Source organism: Herpailurus yagouaroundi, unplaced genomic scaffold (genome assembly GCF_014898765.1).
Source record: "Herpailurus yagouaroundi ecotype Mexico unplaced genomic scaffold, PumYag 100, whole genome shotgun sequence".
In the NCBI taxonomy this organism is placed as follows: Eukaryota; Metazoa; Chordata; class Mammalia; order Carnivora; family Felidae; genus Herpailurus; species Herpailurus yagouaroundi.
The window spans coordinates 83600201-83618750 of NW_024412391.1; the positions used below are offsets into that span (position 1 = coordinate 83600201).

At 46.5% G+C, this 18550-nt stretch overlaps 1 protein-coding gene across 1 annotated transcript in view; it reads right to left on the reverse strand.

Moving 5' to 3' along the window:
- COG5 (component of oligomeric golgi complex 5) overlaps positions 1 to 18550 on the reverse strand; it is a 321373-nt gene that overhangs the window by 4878 nt on the left and 297945 nt on the right. The window contains exons 20-21 of the mRNA XM_040472926.1: positions 4262 to 4388; positions 3730 to 3809 (exon numbers count right to left, since the gene is read on the reverse strand). Of these exons, the coding sequence (XP_040328860.1) occupies positions 3730 to 3809; positions 4262 to 4388 (207 nt within the window). The remainder of the gene's footprint in view (positions 1 to 3729; positions 3810 to 4261; positions 4389 to 18550) is intronic.

Genomic DNA, 18550 nt, shown 5'->3' on the forward strand with positions numbered 1-18550 from the left:
AATGCACTGAAATGTGCAGAGACTGCAATCAGTCTGTAGTGAATGAATTAGATCCATTTTATCTAATAAATGAACCAAAAATCCACTTAGCAGTTCCATTTGCATCAAAAGGATAAGACATTATGTAAACTACACAATATGTAGGAGAAAGTTCAGAAATGAGTTTGTTTTTTTGGTATTCATGAAAAACACCATCAGAACTACGGGGAGAAAAACAGATTCAAGCTACCCTCCCACGTAAAATCAGCACAAGATTTTCAAGCAATTATTAAATAACTTCATTCGCTTGAGCACAACCTCAGCTTTCTTGGAAGTCAGGCCAGGCATTATGTAAGAGTTAGTCTCAACTCGCGTTTGTAATCAAAATAAGCAGATGGTTAAAGTTACCCTTATTGAAAGAAAAAAGTCGTTCAGGAATTGCACAATTAGTAGAGGAATGGTTTGTGGTAACATGGCAACACTGCTCAAGTAGAGGTCTTTATGGAACACAAAATTCGTTTCTGTCAGGCATGAATTATCAGTGTGCTTCATACTGAAATACATACACGGCTCCCAGATCTACCATGTGCCTTCCCAGGCAGGGAAGTCCCTGCCTCCCCTGGGCTCCATCCTCCCTCTTGGTCCCATCTCGGGCACCCAATCCCCAGAAATGAAGGTGCCTAGAGCCGCAGGGATACCGGGAGGAGAGACTGAACGTAACTCTCATCAACAGGGACCCCGCCGTTCTGCAGAAGCGCACAGGAGTCAGAACGGTTCTCAGCCTGCAGGCCCTGAGAGGCAGGAGGGCAAAGGGTTCAGGACGCATCTGACACCGACAACTGTGTCATAGATGCACAGATAAAAGGTCTGACAGGCAAATAGGGCTTGTAAATGTTTCCGACACTGTAAAACAGGTGTTCAACGCAGACAGAGGAAGAGCAGAGGAGGGCAGGGCTACGAGCGGAAGAGGTGCTGCTGGGCTGCAGGAATCCAGAGTTCTGCAGCACTGAGGAGCCAGTCCTCACTCAACACCCATAGAACCACAGGCACTCCCCCGCGGCTGTCACCTATGTCCCTGGGGGAGCACATGTCCGCGGCACCTGCCTGGTGGGGGCAGAGGACGAACAGTTTTCTCCCGCTTACACCGCTTGGCCCCAGGAGTCAGTGATTAGTCTGATTTTAAAATGAATGTGACCAATATCCACTCATGCTCTAGAGAAAGCTCTGGTGTCAAAAGGAAGCAGAAAGGAAGGCGGAAAAGAGTTCATTATTTGCCACTTACTGAGCAGCAGTAACTCTCCTCGACTTGGCCTATTTATGACAACTTGACACAGTGTGCCAGGGGGAGTGCAGGGGCACGCGGCAAGGTCTGCCCCAAAAGTCAGAACGAATCTATTGACACTTAAAGAGCAATACTCACCCTGGGTTTATTCAAAGGGGAAAGGAGTTCACCCAGTGGTGCTTCAGTATGCAGGCACAAAATTAGTTTTGCAGTAACAGATAAGAGAGAACATTCTCTAGGACAAAGCTTCCCTCCTTGCCAGCAGCCTGGACTGTAGCAGGAGCATGGTGTTTTGGAATCCCCCAAGGAGGGCTCGGTTTTCTGCCTGGGGCTTGAAGGTTCTGATATCAGACATGTGCAGAGTGATGGATGGGCCTTATTTAAAAAGCATGACAGTATTTCTGAGCATGATTTTCAGCTGCTAAATATAGGCTTAGCAACAGCACTACCGATGAAATCACTCAGGAGACATTTTAAAGAGAAGCAAAACAAAACAGATTTGTGATGTACCCACAGCAGGACAACTGTCATGGATGAACTCATTCCAACTTGCTAAGAAGACAAAAATCGGCCCTGTTCAATTAACTGAATCCTGGACCCTGTGTGCCACGGCTGAGTGAGTCTTTGAGACTCGGGGGTTAAAATCCACAAAGATGCAGCAAATCTGAATTAGGCCCAGGCCAAGTCTCTTCCACTCTAGAGTCCCGACCGAGGGCAGCTCTGATGGGCCACAGGAACCCACGAGAGACTCATGTGGCATCCTCGCGGGTGAGGAGAGTCACAGATGAGCAAGGAAGAAGAGCGGGGGCCCAGGATAATCTGCTCCTTATTCACATAGGCTCTGGAGGGACAGGGGCTCCCCGCCCCTGGCTCTGAGCCCCAAATGCCCCTCCCAGAATCCAAGGGGCTCATGTTTCTCATCGGCCCCTCACAGCTGCCTGCCTGGCGGGGTCTCTCACCAGGACGGTGGGTCCCAGAGTCAGCCAGCTGTGCTGTGGAACTGCCTTTCCCAAGCCCCAGCCCTGCAGATTTGGAGGTAGCTGAGGGTGTGGCCTGGTCACCAGGCTTTTCCAGTACTCTGTAAAGGGATCTGCCACGAGAGTGTGGTTGAGAACCACCTTACCGCATTAGCCCCACTCTGGCTCTGGGGAACCCGGCTCCTTACTCTGCATGAGGCTCAAGCTTGCTCGGTGTGGTGGTCCCCAGACTGACAGTGTTAGGACGCCCCAGGAGAGAGGAGAATGTTTCCAGAGCTATTTAAAAAGTACGACTGACTGAGATTTGGAGAATGAGGGTGACAGAGGAGCTGAATGATGTTGCAAAGGTTTTCTAGAGTGGCTAGTAGGTAATGGTGACACCCCAACCGAGACGGAGAGTCTGGGAGAAATGAGCAGATTTGAGAAGAAAGAGGATTTAACACTCTGGGCTTGAGAACTGTGTGGGACTGTGAGTGACATGATGGCCAGGCTCTGGCCTGAGGTCCCAGACAATCAAGGTGAGTCACAGGCCTGGGAGCCATGAGGACAGAGGAGATCACTAGACTCAGGGTCTAGGTGAGCTCACCTGGGGACCAAAGCACACATGGAATGTGAAAGAAAAAGAGCCAGGCACAAGTTGGGGGAGATGATGCCATTTGAAGAGTGGACAGAAGACAATTCTGCAAATGAAACCGAGGGAGAAAAAAAAACCAAAAACGACCAGACAGATTAGAACGGAAGCAGATGACAGAGGTGTCACAGAAACTCTGGAGGGAAGGGCTTCTCTTGGTCTGCTTTGTGTCCTCAGGGCCTGGCACATAGTGAACTGTTCAGTCAGTGTGGCATTTCCAGAAGGAAGTGGCGTTGACTCAACTCTAAGCTACAGAGCGAGAAGGCAAGCGCAGCACCGTTTGGACTTGGTGACTGGAAGGCCTGTGACTTGGGAGAGAGCACTTTCAGGGCAGAACGCTGAGGGAGAGCCGCCTGATGTGTGCGGTTCCTGCGGCCGCCCCGCACCCGGGCGTCTGGGCCAAGGGTGACCGGAGGGCCGCTGGGTTTGTCCAGTTATTATTCTGCTAATAACTGGATCGCGTTCGGTTACTTTTAAAAGTTTACTCATATCTCTGCTCCACCGATTCAGTGACCGCAACACATGACAATGAAGCAGAAAATGGGGCTCTAGGGCTTTTCACTGGGGACACGGGTTTTCAAAACCAGGGCGACAGCTCTTAGGGCTATACCGGTCAGGGGACAGCACAACAGGCGACGTGAAGATGTGGAAGTGAAAGACACAGACAGCAAAGCACGTTGTGCCCAACAGCTGCAACCGCAGGGTGTCCCACACACAAGTGCCTCTGCTCGCAGGCGGCCTGCCGCAAGGCGGTGCCACTGAGTGCCCCAAGCACTGCCTGGCCTCCTTCCCCTCTGCAACCCTGCCCTCCCCCGCACCGTGCTGGAACAGGCAGGTGTCCCAGGGGCGCATGGCCTTACCTGATAAGGAGGAGCCTGTCCTTTTCAGATGGATGGTCATCCAGCCACTGGGAGAAGCGTGCATGGGACCATTCTGCCCTCTGCAGGGTGGGAACACAGGCAGAGACAGGGTGTTCACACAGTGTCCGTCAAGGACAGCAAGTGCTGCTCAAGGATTCCCAATGTGAAATCACCCGAACACCTGCCTGCAGGAAGGCGGCAAGCCTTTGGTGCACCTTCCTGACCTCCAAGGAACCTTTTTGATTTGTCAGTTGAAGGTGGGTCAGCAGAGGAAATGGTGCCTCCATCAAAAAAGCTTTATGAATCAATTACTTGTGTCATTATATTTAAAGGGTGAACTCTGGCTTCCCCAGGGTAATTTCTCCATTGCTGAGAGTGGGCGCTGAGCAGTGGGCAATCTGTCACTGCTAAGGCAGAGATCCATGACTGAGGAATGCAAGAGAAGGCCAGGAACCCATTCAGTGACTGGGGCTCTGTATTTATAGACTTAGGAGGGAGAACTCACAAGACAGTTCTGGCTTTACTTTATTACCTGAAAAGGGGATTTCAGCTCAGGGGGTGCTCTGGTGAACAAAAACTGAATAATGATGCTGAATGGAATAACATCCCCCAATGCAGGACTAGTGGCCACATGTTCATTCTTCTGGAAGATCAGGGGTCTAAGAGAAGAAAAAGCAAAAGTTATTTCAACTTGTTCAATACTGAAAGAGGTGATTTGGTAGAAGAATCTTAAAAGCACGTTAGTAGAATAGCATAGTAGTTATAATAGCTAAGAGCGGGAGAATGAATAATAGCATTAGTCCTAAACTGGCTAATTCTTAGCCATTTCTTAACCACTACCCCCAGTTCAGCCTGGAGAGAGAGAGAGAGAGAGAGAGACACACACACACACACACACACACACACACACACACACACACACCACCCCCCCAACCTACACTCTGGCAGGCTGGCCTCCCCTGGCCTATGGGTATAACTTGACTTCAAGGTGGCTCAGCAAATTCCCCTTTTAGAGCTCATCTGATTAATAGTCTGAAATCAAAGCAGCAGTAAAGCCTTCAAACAGTTATAACCAACAGATACTTATCTTGATCAAAACTTCCAGCTTTCACTTTAAATAAAAATCCCTCTTTGGGCTATAACCTAGCATGGGTAAATGCAAACATGGTCTACACAGCTCTCAAAGGGCAATGATACCCCACATGTACTAAATTATTACCTTCTGAACATCCCGTCAAGATTTATGCCAGCTCCCTTCCAAAACACCACACGAATGCACAGGCAAATCTGCCCCCCCCCCCCCACCAATCACCACCAATCAAAAGGCTGGCAAGAGTAATCAGAAACTTTTATTGACCTCTCCTTGGCCGTGGGCTCTGACGGACAGGAGGTGGACAGGCCCCTCTGTAGGGGCTGAATCTCAAGAGGGAAGAGGGCAGTGGCACCTCCCGGCAGAGCAAAAATGATTCTAAAGTGTGTGAAACAGCTCTGTGTCCTGGGCTCTTGCCTCACCCCATCCTAATTACCCCCAATCCACACGGGAGGCCCGCAGGACCCAGAAGACCGGCTTCTTCCTCACATCCATGTCCAGGTTTGATGTCAGAGTCACAAATACTCTCAACAGGCAGCCGGTTCTCAATGGATCCAGATTATTATTGGAGGGTCTTTGTAATAACTATTCTGAAAATGAAATCTATCTCGGGTAGGGAGTTTTCTAATTTCAAGCATTTTATCAAGTAACGTTCTCCTATAATTTCTTTTCCATAGTCATTGTGGAAACGTTTCAGTCCGCTTGTGCTGACCATCACCAACAATCCATAAAGTTCCAGCCCAGGCCCTCCGGGGGCCACACTGAGCCCACAGCACACCTGCCGTGAACATCCTCCAGGCCAAATGCTCTCACGGGGCCCCACGCCGCAGAACTGCACGCAGAGCCAAGCTCCTGAGAAGGTATGAAACGGTCACCGAGGGAAGTTTGGTTTTGTCTGTAGGCATCCTTGTGTGAATGTCTCCATCTGGGAGGGAGCTCCCAGGTTTGAACACTACCACAGCAACACCTACCACACGCGGCGTTCACAGTGTGCCAGGCTTCAATATTCCAGCACTTCAAACATTCCGGCAAACAACCCTATGAGGGAGGTACTGCTCTATCCCCATTCTACAGGTAGGGAAAACTGAGGGGTGGAGAGACCATGTAAAAGCTAGAAAAGGGAAGACTAAGGATTCAAATACAGATATCCTGGCTCTTAGTTTTGCCATGCAGACTCTTTTAGGATATCAACTACAGCAACTACTCAACATGTTTTTAGAGCAGGCAGACTTAGCGGGGAACAGAGAGCCCTGGTAAAAGCACAATGTCAATTGTCAACAACTTCTAAAGAAAACCCTGAGAAAACCAATGTTTACAGGACACCATTTGAAGGACACACCATTATTTCTTAAGGGCCCCCACATTCTCTCTGGGTCAAAGCGGACCTCCAGTCACCTGTGTACTTCAGCCGTATCACACAGTCTCTCACAGCAATATTTTCACCCGGCTTGACCTTATGTTGCTGCAGGGCAATGAGGGGACACTGACTCTGGGCCGGCACGGGGATGAGGCTGTGCCCAGTCCCGCTTCCCGCAGGCTGGAGCCCTACTGTCCCAGCAGCAAAGACAGCTCCCAGCCAAAGTCCCCAGGAGTGGCCGACATTCCCAGAAAGCTCTCTGCAACTCCAAAACCAGCTGGTGGCCACGTGGTCTGCTTTGCTGTGCCAGTGGCAAGGCCGCTCCTGTGTGAGCTGTGGGGAGGGGTCCTTGCACTGGGTCATAGGCTCATCCTGCAGGTCTGGCAGGCCTGACAGCTGCTGTGAGGGACGCAGGGAGACAGGAGCACGCACGCCTTCCCCTCACTCCCTGCCTCTCTGGTCCTATGAGGCTCTCCCCTTGCCCCGGGAAAGCTCACTCTGCCCGTGCCATCTGATTTTGGCAGGATTCACCTTGAACCCAGGTTCGTGACAGAAGGAGACCCTGGGGGACCAGTCCTGTGTGACAGGCCTTGACATAGGGAAGAGCAGCCATACAGAATCCTTTCTGCCTCTATTACAGGACGACGACCGAGAATTTCGGTCCCTGAGTCTCTCAGTGCTCCATATATGTCCCAGGTATAGGTGATTTACAATTCTGTACCAATGAGCACAGAGAATTCTCTTAAAATTCATGTATTTCCGGGGCGCCTGGGTGGCGCAGTCGGTTAAGCGTCCGACTTCAGCCAGGTCACGATCTCACGGTCCGTGAGTTCGAGCCCCGCGTCAGGCTCTGGGCTGATGGCTCAGAGCCTGGAGCTTGTTTCCCATTCTGTGTCTCCCTCTCTCTCTGCCCCTCCCCCGTTCATGCTCTGTCTCTCTCTATCCCAAAAATAAATAAATGTTGAAAAAAAAAAAAAAAAATTCATGTATTTCCTTCCTCCTGAAAATGACAATTACATAGCTGAATGGGATTCTCTTTTACCCCAGGGGGTTTAAAGTCAAATATGAAACATAGCTACAGCAATTAAATTGCTTTCATGGTTTGAATACTGTTTTTTAATTTCTTCAATCTATTTTTTAATTTTTTTAAATGTTTATTTATTTTTGAGAGACAGAGAGACAGAGTTGGGTGGGGGAGGTGCAGAGAGAGAGAGGGAGACACAGAATCTGAAGCAGGCTCCAGGCTCTGAGCTGTCAGCACAGAGGCCGACGCGGGGCTTGAACCCAGGAACTGTGAGATCATGACCTGAGCTGAAGTCGGATGTGCAACCGACTGAGCCGCCCAGGTGCCCCCCCTTCAATCTGTTCTTGATGCACACTGAGGATGATACCGGGGTGGAAGGGCATGAGGACAGCACGGAGGGAGGCTTGCAGGTGACCCACTCGGTGGTTGCCGGCTGATGTACCTTTGTAACCAGGCATGGTGAGAACCGGCTTGCAGGAGCCTGTCTGTTCATCACCTGTCCCTCTGTGGCTGTGAGTCTCAGCAGTTATTTTTCTGCCAAGACCCAATCTCCCACTCTAGCCACTACAAGGACTGCCACACTGGATCTGATTCCACACTATGCATCACTGACATAATTACCTGTACACATCAAAGGCAGACATTTTACTCATGGTGCTTGTTTTAAGAGTCTGAAAGAACACAGCATGAGAACTTCCCTTCTCCCTGACTCCAGGTGGAATCTGAAACACTGGCAAGTTAAAAAATAAATCACCATCTGAGGTGACATGAGGAACAAAAGGAAATTAATTAAGGTGTTATAAAACGCAGTTACCCCAAATGCCACAGCATCATTCTTAGAGAACACGCTAAACAGAGCAGCACTTTCAAGGTTAAACTTTACAGACAGCAGGCAGTCCTCATTAATCAGAAGTATGAGGTCCCATTAGAAGAAGCACTCTTTCCAGTAGGGGGTCTCCACTCCGAAAGGACTTCCAGCTGGGGGGCTGCTGGTCGTCCGTGGAGGCCAGTGATGAAGTGAAGGGACACTGCTGTTCCCGCATCCACATGCAACATCGGCAGCAGCCCATGCCACCTGCCACCCCTCACTGCAAACTTCCTTTTGCTCAGGGGCCTGGGAAGGTGGCAAGACCACCGAGAACACGCAATGACATCTGGAAACAGCAGAGAAATGAGAGTGGAGGGGAGGGAACACTCTTGCCCCTGCACAGGGCACACGAGGGTCTGGCCTTCTGGAGAGGGGAAGAGAACGGTGGAGGCCTGCAGGAGGGGTCAGGGTGCTGTGGCAGAAGGGGCCATGGGGGTCCCAGGAGAGAACAAAGCAGGAGGCTGAGGGTTGCAGGTGGGTCAAGACTCAGAGTAAAGAGGTTAGAGAACTCTTAGCTTCCTTTCTTAGGATCTAGATGTCATGAACCCCAGCAGCCCAGGCGGGAAAGGAGGCAGGGTTTCAGGAAGACACCCTCCAGAAATAAAAGTGTACATTTGGCTCAACGTTCTTCGGGCATGTCCTAGAAGCCTGTACACAGCAGACGACAGTGAGATGCAGCATTCATAACAAGAGGTCACCACTAAAGCGAGGAGTTTAGATTCACCTGAAACTGACATTTTCCTGGATGATTTGTATATGCATTCGGATGCTATTCTAGAATCAGAGTGAAAACAAATGGGAACTTCTGGAATAAGCTCTGGGGTGTAGCGGTTACAAGCACAGTTGGGGATCAGGCAGCCCTGGGTCTGGAAGGCAGATCTGGAATTCCCACAGGACTTTCAGACAAGCAGCCCCAGCATCAAGGCGTCCTGGGAGTCACTCCTGACTTGTGTCATTGTGAAGGTCAAATGGTGGAGTATCAGTGAAACACTTAGCACACAGCCTGAACACGCAGTCAGTGGTCAAATACGGACCGCAATAAAAACGATAATCAGCGAAATACCCAACCCTCCACATTTACCAGCGTGCTCCCAGCACTGCCAAAGTATTGGCAAACAGCAAACCAAATCCAGCCCAGGATGTGGCTGCCTTCTGGCTACAATGTTGAAATCTGAAACTCGGAGTAAAGAATCCAGAAACCCTGGGGAAGTAGTTACTTCATGGGATGGATTAAGAACCCCAGATTCACAAGTGAAAAGAAAAGAACACATTTGGGGGTTCTGGTGCTAAAAATGGAAGCTTTCATTCTACAAACATGTGGGCGTGGAGGGGAGAATTCCAAGCAGCAGGACAAACTGTAGACACAGCAAACTCTCACCACGCCTACAGGTGAAACCAGCTGACGGGAATTCTATACTCCAAGGTTACTGATGGTTTCCTTCTTCTCCAGCCCCTCAGGCCAACAGGTCCCTCATGGCAGCCTGTCTCCTGGTGGCTTCTGGCGGAGCACGCCGTGGACATAATCCAGGGGCGACACTGTGCCCTCCAAAGCAAAGGTGTTGGGGCCTGGGTCTGTGTCCCTGAGCTGGTAAAAGCACGAGGTCCCTGTTCCGTCCCTTGCCTCACTAAGGTCTGTACTGAGAGTGCTTCCAGGCCCCTGGCCAAGTGGAGCTAGGGTAACCACCCTTGTAAACCCCACTTAGGGGACAATGCCCTGCTGCAGAGGGATGGACAAGGATGTGTCTCGAGTGGAAACACAAATCACCCAAGGGCAAATCCCTAATGTCAGCAGCTTCCCGAGGCGTCATTCTGTCCTGGGGAAGAAAAAATTCCCGCTGCCTGGGAAACTCTAAAGGAGACAGTAAAATGTAAATGTATGCAAGAAGTTTGCTGGCTTAATTCAACAGTCCACTACTATTACTGTCAAGAAGCAAGCACCCTGCAGCAGATGGCATCCATCACGGGGGAAAATCCATAAGGGCGCACGCGTGTGTGTGCGGGTATGTGTGTGTGTTGGGTGAGGGGTGCTGCACTGGGGGTCTGGCTGGCACTGTCACTCTCCCTCGCAAAAAGGCCATTGCACGGGGCCTGCCACCCTCTCCTGTAGCCACCACCTCTGATTCAGATGTAGGCCAACCTGGCTTTTCGTTGCAAGGCTGCCTATTTTTCTCACCCCGCTCTCCTCCTTACATGATGTTTTACAGTATTTTATATCATTTTTTAGCTTCTTTGTTATTTTTAAGTGGGAATAACACTACAAGAGGGACTTTAAAATATATTTACTGGCTTTTCTAACTACAAATACAGAACCACCAAGGCAAAAACCATGAAAAATATAGAAAACCTCTAAAGGGAAACTCACCAGTGACAATCCATCAAAAAAATGTTGTTTATCCTTCTTGACTTTTCCTCTCTATACATACACTTATTATTTTAAAAACAGCAGGGATTATATCATATATACTGTTTACTAGCCTGTTTTGTTTTTTCATTTTGTGATGCATTACAAAGTTTTTTCTCATATTATTAGCTACTAACCAACACTATGAATTGTTAATGGCAGCATATATTTGATCCTATTAGTGTGGCAGATTATTTGGCCAACCTCCAGTGACTGCCACTGAACTGGTTCTGACTGAACTGGTGACTCATGGGAGGAGACCTATGAATGAGAGTCAAGGTCAGTCATGTGCATGGCCCCTCATCACAACTCCCAGCACAGATGACAGAATTAACAAGAGCGGGCCCTTCCATTCCAATTGCTCAGGACTAATTGTGGAGAAAAGACAGACATCTAACACATGTTTTCAGAGAGGCAAGTAGAGGGCTGACATTAGGGATACTGGAACAAAGATTACTCGGTACTGAATCTCTCCTCTCTAGGGAAAGACTGTGTAGGACCCTCCACACAGGTGAGCTTTACTTAAGTCGGTCTCTTCCTATGACAACAGTAAAGAAACCAGGGCTTTCCCAACAATGTTTACAGACAGAGGTAAATGGCATGTACTGGTGTCTCTCTTCCCGAAGGATGAGCCCTAAAACATTCTTTGCAGACTAGAGCTAGATTTGAACCCCAGAATATACCATGCTTTCATTTTTATTTCCTGATCCAGTTCATCCTAAAATCTTTCTCAAATGGTCATCCAAGTCCTGTCAAACAACTGAGAAAGTGCTAAATTCAAGTCAACAGGTTTCGTAGATTCAATGTAACTGCAGGAATAAATTGGTATATAAAAATCTGTGTTAGAAGTTTTCACTAAATTCAAGTTACAGAGCATGCTCCATAGGCAATGGATATATATGTGTGTGTGTGTATATATACACACACTAATTGTTCTCTTAACATTATGTGCCAAGGCCTTGGTGCTAAGGAGTCCTCTGCAAGAGGAAGCTCAGGAGCAGAACTCCAGGAGAGAAGGACACAGATCTTCCCAAGTGCACAAAGGAACAATTCTGCCCCTGCCACTAGCAGCTAAAATTCAAGAGTTGAGGCCTGTGAGGAAGGTGAGAGACTGCTGATGCAAACTATTAGCAGGTCATGAAGCCAATGTAGTGGGATAAAATAACCAAACTAGAAATGTCAGAGAGTGAGAAGAGTTATTATTGTTTCACCACACCTATGTGGGTGTGCATGTGTGTGTATGGGTCTGAGTGTGTTTGTGTGCAAGTGTATGCCAGATTGCAATATAAAATACCTCTTACTATGAGTCATGGTCAAAGTTTGATGCCCATCCCGACTGACCATTGCCCCATCAGAGAAGCCAGCTATAAAAAACATTTTTTTAGAATTGGAGAGGGAAGATGGCGGCGTAGGAGGACGCTGGGCTCACCGCGCGTCCTGCTGATCACTTAGATTCCACCTACACCTGCCTAAATAACCCAGAAAACCGCCAAGATTAGCACAACGGAGTCGCCGGAGCCAAGCGCAGACGAGAGGCCCACGGAAGAGGGTAGGAAGGGCGGCGAGGCGGTGCGCGCTCCACGGACTGGCGGGAGGGAGCCGGGGCGGAGGGGCGGCTCGCCGGCCAAGCAGAGCCCCCGAGTCTGGCTTGCAAAAAGCGGAGGGGCCTGACGGACTGTGTTCCGACAGCAAGCACGACTTAGAGGCTGGGAGGTCATAAGTTAACAGCTCTGCTCAGAAAGCGGGAAGGCTGGAGGACAAAGGGAAGGAGAGCTGCTGAGCCCCTGGACGACAGAGCTCAGTTTGGTGGGGAACAAAGGCGCTCGCCAGCGCCATCTCCCCTGCCCATCCCCCAGCCAAAATCCCAAAGAGAACCAGTTCCTGCCAGGGAACTTGCTCGCTCCGCGCAAACACCCAACTCTGCGCTTCTGCGGAGCCAAACCTCCGGCAGCGGAACTGACTCCCTCCTGCTGCCACAGGGCCCCTCCCGAAGTGGATCACCTAAGGAGAAGCAAGCTAAGCCTGCCCCTCCTGCCCCTGTGCACCTTGCCTACCCACCCCAGCTAAGACGCCAGATCCCCAGCATCACAAGCCTGGCAGTGTGCAAGTAGCCCAGACAGGCCACCCCACCCCACAGTGAATCCCGCCCCTAGGAGAGGGGAAGAGAAGGCAAGCACCAGTCTGACTGTGGCCCCAGCGGTGGGCTGGGGGCAGACATCAGGTCTGACTGCGGCTCCGCCCACCAACTCCAGTTATACACCACAGCACAGGGGAAGTGCCCTGCAGGTCCTCACCACGCCAGGGACTATCCAAAATGACCAAGCGGAAGAATTCCCCTCAGAAGAATCTCCAGGAAATAACAACAGCTAATGAGCTGATCAAAAAGGATTTAAATAATATAACAGAAAGTGAATTTAGAATAATAGTCATAAAATTAATTGCTGGGCTTGAAAACAGTATAGCTGACAGCAGAGAATCTCTTGCTACAGAGATCAAGGGACTAAGGAACAGTCACGAGGAGCTGAAAAACGCTTTAAACGAAATGCATAACAAAATGGAAACCACCACGGCTCGGATTGAAGAGGCAGAGGAGAGAATAGGTGAACTAGAAGATAAAGTTATGGAAAAAGAGGAAGCTGAGAAAAAGAGAGATAAAAAAATCCAGGAGTATGAGGGGAAAATTAGAGAACTAAGTGATACACTAAAAAGAAATAATATACGCATAATTGGTACCCCAGAGGAGGAAGAGAGAGGGAAAGGTGCTGAAGGGGTACTTGAAGAAATAATAGCTGAGAACTTCCCTGAACTGGGGAAGGAAAAAGGCATTGAAATCCAAGAGGCACAGAGAACTCCCTTCAGACGTCACTTGAATCGATCTTCTGCACGACATATCATAGTGAAACTGGCAAAATACAAGGATAAAGAGAAAATTCTGAAAGCAGCAAGGGGTAAACGTGCCCTCACATATAAAGGGAGACCTATAAGACTCATGACTGATCTCTCTTTTGAAACTTGGCAGGCCAGAAAGAGTTGGCACAAGATTTTCAGTGTGCTAGACAGAAAAAATATGCAGCCGAGAATCCTTTATCCAGCAAGTCTGTCATTTAGAATAGAAGGAGAGATAAAGGTCTTCCCAAACAAACAAAAACTGAAGGAATTTGTCACCACTAAACCAGCCCTCCAAGAGATCCTAAGGGGGACCCTGTGAGACAAAGTACCAGAGACATCACTACAAGCATAAAACATACAGACATCACAATGACTCTAAACCCATATCTTTCTATAATAACACTGAATGTAAATGGATTAAATGCGCCAACCAAAAGACATAGGGTATCAGAATGGATAAAAAAACAAGACCCATCTATTTGCTGTCTACAAGAGACTCATTTTAGACCTGAGGACACCTTTAGATTGAGAGTGAGGGGATGGAGAACTATTGATCATGCTACTGGAAGCCAAAAGAAAGCTGGAGTAGCCATACTTATATCAGACAAACTAGACTTTAAATTAAAGGCTGTAACAAGAGATGAAGAAGGACATTATATAATAGTGACAGGGTCTATCCATCAGGAAGAGCTAACAATTATAAATGTCTATGCGCCGAATACCGGAGCGCCCAAATATATAAAACAATTACTCATAAACATAAGCAACCTTATTGATAAGAATGTGGTAATTGCAGGGGACTTTAACACCCCACTTACAGAAATGGATAGATCATCTAGACACACGGTCAATAAAGAAACAAGGGCCCTGAATGAGACATTGGATCAGATGGACTTGACAGATATATTTAGAACTCTGCATCCCAAAGAAACAGAATATACTTTCTTCTCGAGTGCACATGGAACATTCTCCAAGATAGATCATATACTGGGACACAAAACAGCCCTTCATAAGTTTACAAGAATTGAAATCATACCATGCATACTTTCAGACCACAATGCGATGAAGCTGGAAATCAACCACAGAAAAAAGTCTGGAAAACCTCCAAAAGCATGGAGGTTAAAGAACACCCTACTAACGAATGAGTGGGTCAACCAGGCAATTCGAGAAGAAATTAAAAAATATATGGAAACAAACGAAAATGAAAATACAACAATCCAAACGCTTTGGGACGCAGCGAAGGCAGTCCTGAGAGGAAAATACATTGCAATCCAGGCCTATCTCAAGAAACAAGAAAAATCCCAAATACAAAATCTAACAGCACACCTAAAGGAAATAGAAGCAGAACAGCAAAGGCAGCCTAAACCCAGCAGAAGAAGAGAAATAATAAAGATCAGAGCAGAAATAAACAATATAGAATCTAAAAAAACTGTAGAGCAGATCAACGAAACCAAGAGTTGGTTTTTTGAAAAAATAAACAAAATTGACAAACCTCTAGCCAGGCTTCTCAAAAAGAAAAGGGAGATGACCCAACTAGATAAAATCATGAATGAAAATGGAATTATTATAACCAATCCCTCAGAGATACAAACAATTATCAGGGAATACTATGAAAAATTATATGCCAACAAATTGGACAACCTGGAAGAAATGGACAAATTCCTGAACACCCACACTCTTCCAAAACTCAATCAGGAGGAAATAGAAAGCTTGAACAGACCCATAACCAGCGAAGAAATTGAATCGGTTATCAAAAATCTCCCAACAAATAAGAGTCCAGGACCAGATGGCTTCCCAGGGGAGTTCTACCAGACGTTTAAAGCAGAGATAATACCTATCCTTCTCAAGCTATTCCAAGAAATAGAAAGGGAAGGAAAACTTCCAGACTCATTCTATGAAGCCAGTATTACTTTGATTCCTAAACCAGACAGAGACCCAGTAAAAAAAGAGAACTACAGGCCAATATCCCTGATGAATATGGATGCCAAAATTCTCAATAAGATACTAGCAAATCGAATTCAACGGCATATAAAAAGAATTGTTCACCATGATCAAGTGGGATTCATTCCTGGGATGCAGGGCTGGTTCAACATTCGCAAATCAATCAACATGATACATCACATTAACAAAAAAAAAAAAGAGAAAAACCATATGATCCTGTCAATCGATGCAGAAAAGGCCTTTGACAAAATCCAGCACCCTTTCTTAATAAAAACCCTTGAGAAAGTCGGGATAGAAGGAACATACTTAAAGATCATAAAAGCCATTTATGAAAAGCCCACAGCTAACATCATCCTCAACGGGGAAAAACTGAGAGCTTTTTCCCTGAGATCAGGAACACGACAGGGATGCCCACTCTCACCGCTGTTGTTTAACATAGTGCTGGAAGTTCTAGCATCAGCAATCAGACAACAAAAGGAAATCAAAGGCATCCAAATTGGCAAAGATGAAGTCAAGCTTTCGCTTTTTGCAGATGACATGATATTATACATGGAAAATCCGACAGACTCCACCAAAAGTCTGCTAGAACTGATACATGAATTCAGCAAAGTTGCAGGATACAAAATCAATGTACAGAAATCAGTTGCATTCTTATACACTAACAAGGAAGCAACAGAAAGACAAATAAAGAAACTGATCCCATTCACAATTGCACCAAGAAGCATAAAATACCTAGGAATAAATCTAACCAAAGATGTAAAGGATCTGTATGCTGAAAACTATAGAAAGCTTATGAAGGTAATTGAAGAAGATTTAAAGAAATGGAAAGACATTCCCTGCTCATGGATTGGAAGAATAAATATTGTCAAAATGTCAATACTACCCAAAGCTATCTACACATTCAATGCAATCCCAATCAAAATTGCACCAGCATTCTTCTCGAAACTAGAACAAGCAATCCTAAAATTCATATGGAACCACAAAAGGCCCCGAATAGCCAAAGTAATTTTGAAGAAGAAGACCAAAGCAGGAGGCATCACAATCCCAGACTTTAGCCTCTACTACAAAGCTGTCATCATCAAGACAGCATGGTATTGGCACAAAAACAGACACATAGGCCAATGGAATAGAATAGAAACCCCAGAACTAGACCCACAAACGTATGGCCAACTCATCTTTGACAAAGCAGGAAAGAACATCCAAGGGAAAAAAGACAGTCTCTTTAACAAATGGTGCTGGGAGAACTGGACAGCAACATGCAGAAGGTTGAAACTAGACCACTTTCTCACACCATTCACAAAAATAAACTCAAAATGGATAAAGGACCTGAATGTAAGACAGGAAACCATCAAAACCTTAGAGGAGAAAGCAGGAAAAGACCTCTCTGACCTCAGCCGTAGCAATCTCTTACTCGACACATCCCCAAAGGCAAGGGAATTAAAAGCAAAAGTGAATTACTGGGACCTTATGAAGATAAAAAGCTTCTGCACAGCAAAGGAAACAACCAACAAAACAAAAAGGCAACCAACGGAATGGGAAAAGATATTTGCAAATGACATATCGGACAAAGGGCTAGTATCCAAAATCTATAAAGAGCTCACCAAACTCCACACCCGAAAAGCAAATAACCCAGTGAAGAAATGGGCAGAAAACATGAATAGACACTTCTCTAAAGAAGACATCCGGATGGCCAACAGGCACATGAAAAGATGTTCAGCGTCGCTCCTTATCAGGGAAATACAAATCAAAACCACACTCAGGTATCACCTCACGCCAGTCAGAGTGGCCAAAATGAACAAATCAGGAGACTATAGATGCTGGAGAGGATGTGGAGAAATGGGAACCCTCTTGCACTGTTGGTGGGAATGCAAATTGGTGCAGCCGCTCTGGAAAGCAGTGTGGAGGTTCCTCAGAAAATTAAAAATAGACCTACCCTATGACCCAGCAATAGCACTGCTAGGAATTTATCCAAGGGATACAGGAGTACTGATGCATAGGGGCACTTGTACCCCATGTTCATAGCAGCACTCTCAACAATAGCCAAATTATGGAAAGAGCCTAAATGTCCATCAACTGATGAATGGATAAAGAAATTGTGGTTTATATACACTATGGAATACTACGTGGCAATGAGAAAAAATGAAATATGGCCTTTTGTAGCAATGTGGATGGAACTGGAGAGTGTGATGCTAAGTGAAATAAGCCATACAGAGAAAGACAGATACCATATGCTTTCACTCTTATGTGGATCCTGAGAAACTCAACAGGAACCCATGGGGGAGGGGAAGGAAGAAAAAAAAAAAAAAAAAGAGGTTAGAGTGGGAGAGAGCCAAAGCATAAGAGACTGTTGAGAACTGAGAGCAAACTGAGGGTTGATGGGGGGTGGGAGGGAGGAGAGGGTGGGTGATGGGTATTGAGGAGGGCACCTTTTGGGATGAGCACTGGGTGTTGTATGGAAACCAATTTGACAATAAATTTCATAAATAAATAAATAAATAAATAAATAAATAAATAAATATTAATTAAATATGAATATAATTAAATAAATATTAATATACTCAAAAAAACATTTTTTAAAATTATACGTTGATCAATATCAATTTTTTAATCCATAAATTGGTACTAGACGGTGTCACCACTCTAACTTTAAATGCTCCTTTAGAGGTTCATTTTCTCATGAGAGAATTGGGAGAGTTGCCAGAAAATTCCCATCTTACATGACTGACAACAGAATTGGTTTCATGCGAAACCCTCAGAACTTGTATCCCACACTGTGATACAATTTAAAAGCACATGGGTAAAAGCTATCTTGCCTCAGCCCATAGAAAGATAAACACTATTTTAATTCATACACATGCAATAAACATGCGGCCGGGACTACCAAAAATAATAGCCTCATCTTAATATGGCAAATCCCAAATGACAGCTTTCCCACACTTTTGTCAACAGCTAGGTGGTTAATGACCTCCCGCATACTAGTTGATTCTGTAACTTGGGGCAGTGTCGTATCACCCCTGGAATTGCTGGGTTATCATATAACTCAGTGACTTCACAGGAGTCTTCACAGATTATTTTTATGATACAGGCAGATGATTGGTGGATCAGTGACCTCAGGACCCCTTCATCTTTCAACCTGTCCATGTTTGGTAATGTCAAACCCTAAGACTTCAACAAAATATTCAAATACTTTTTAAAAGGTCTGAGCAGATCCAAAGAAGGTATCTGAAAACATCTGTGATCCCACTTTAAGT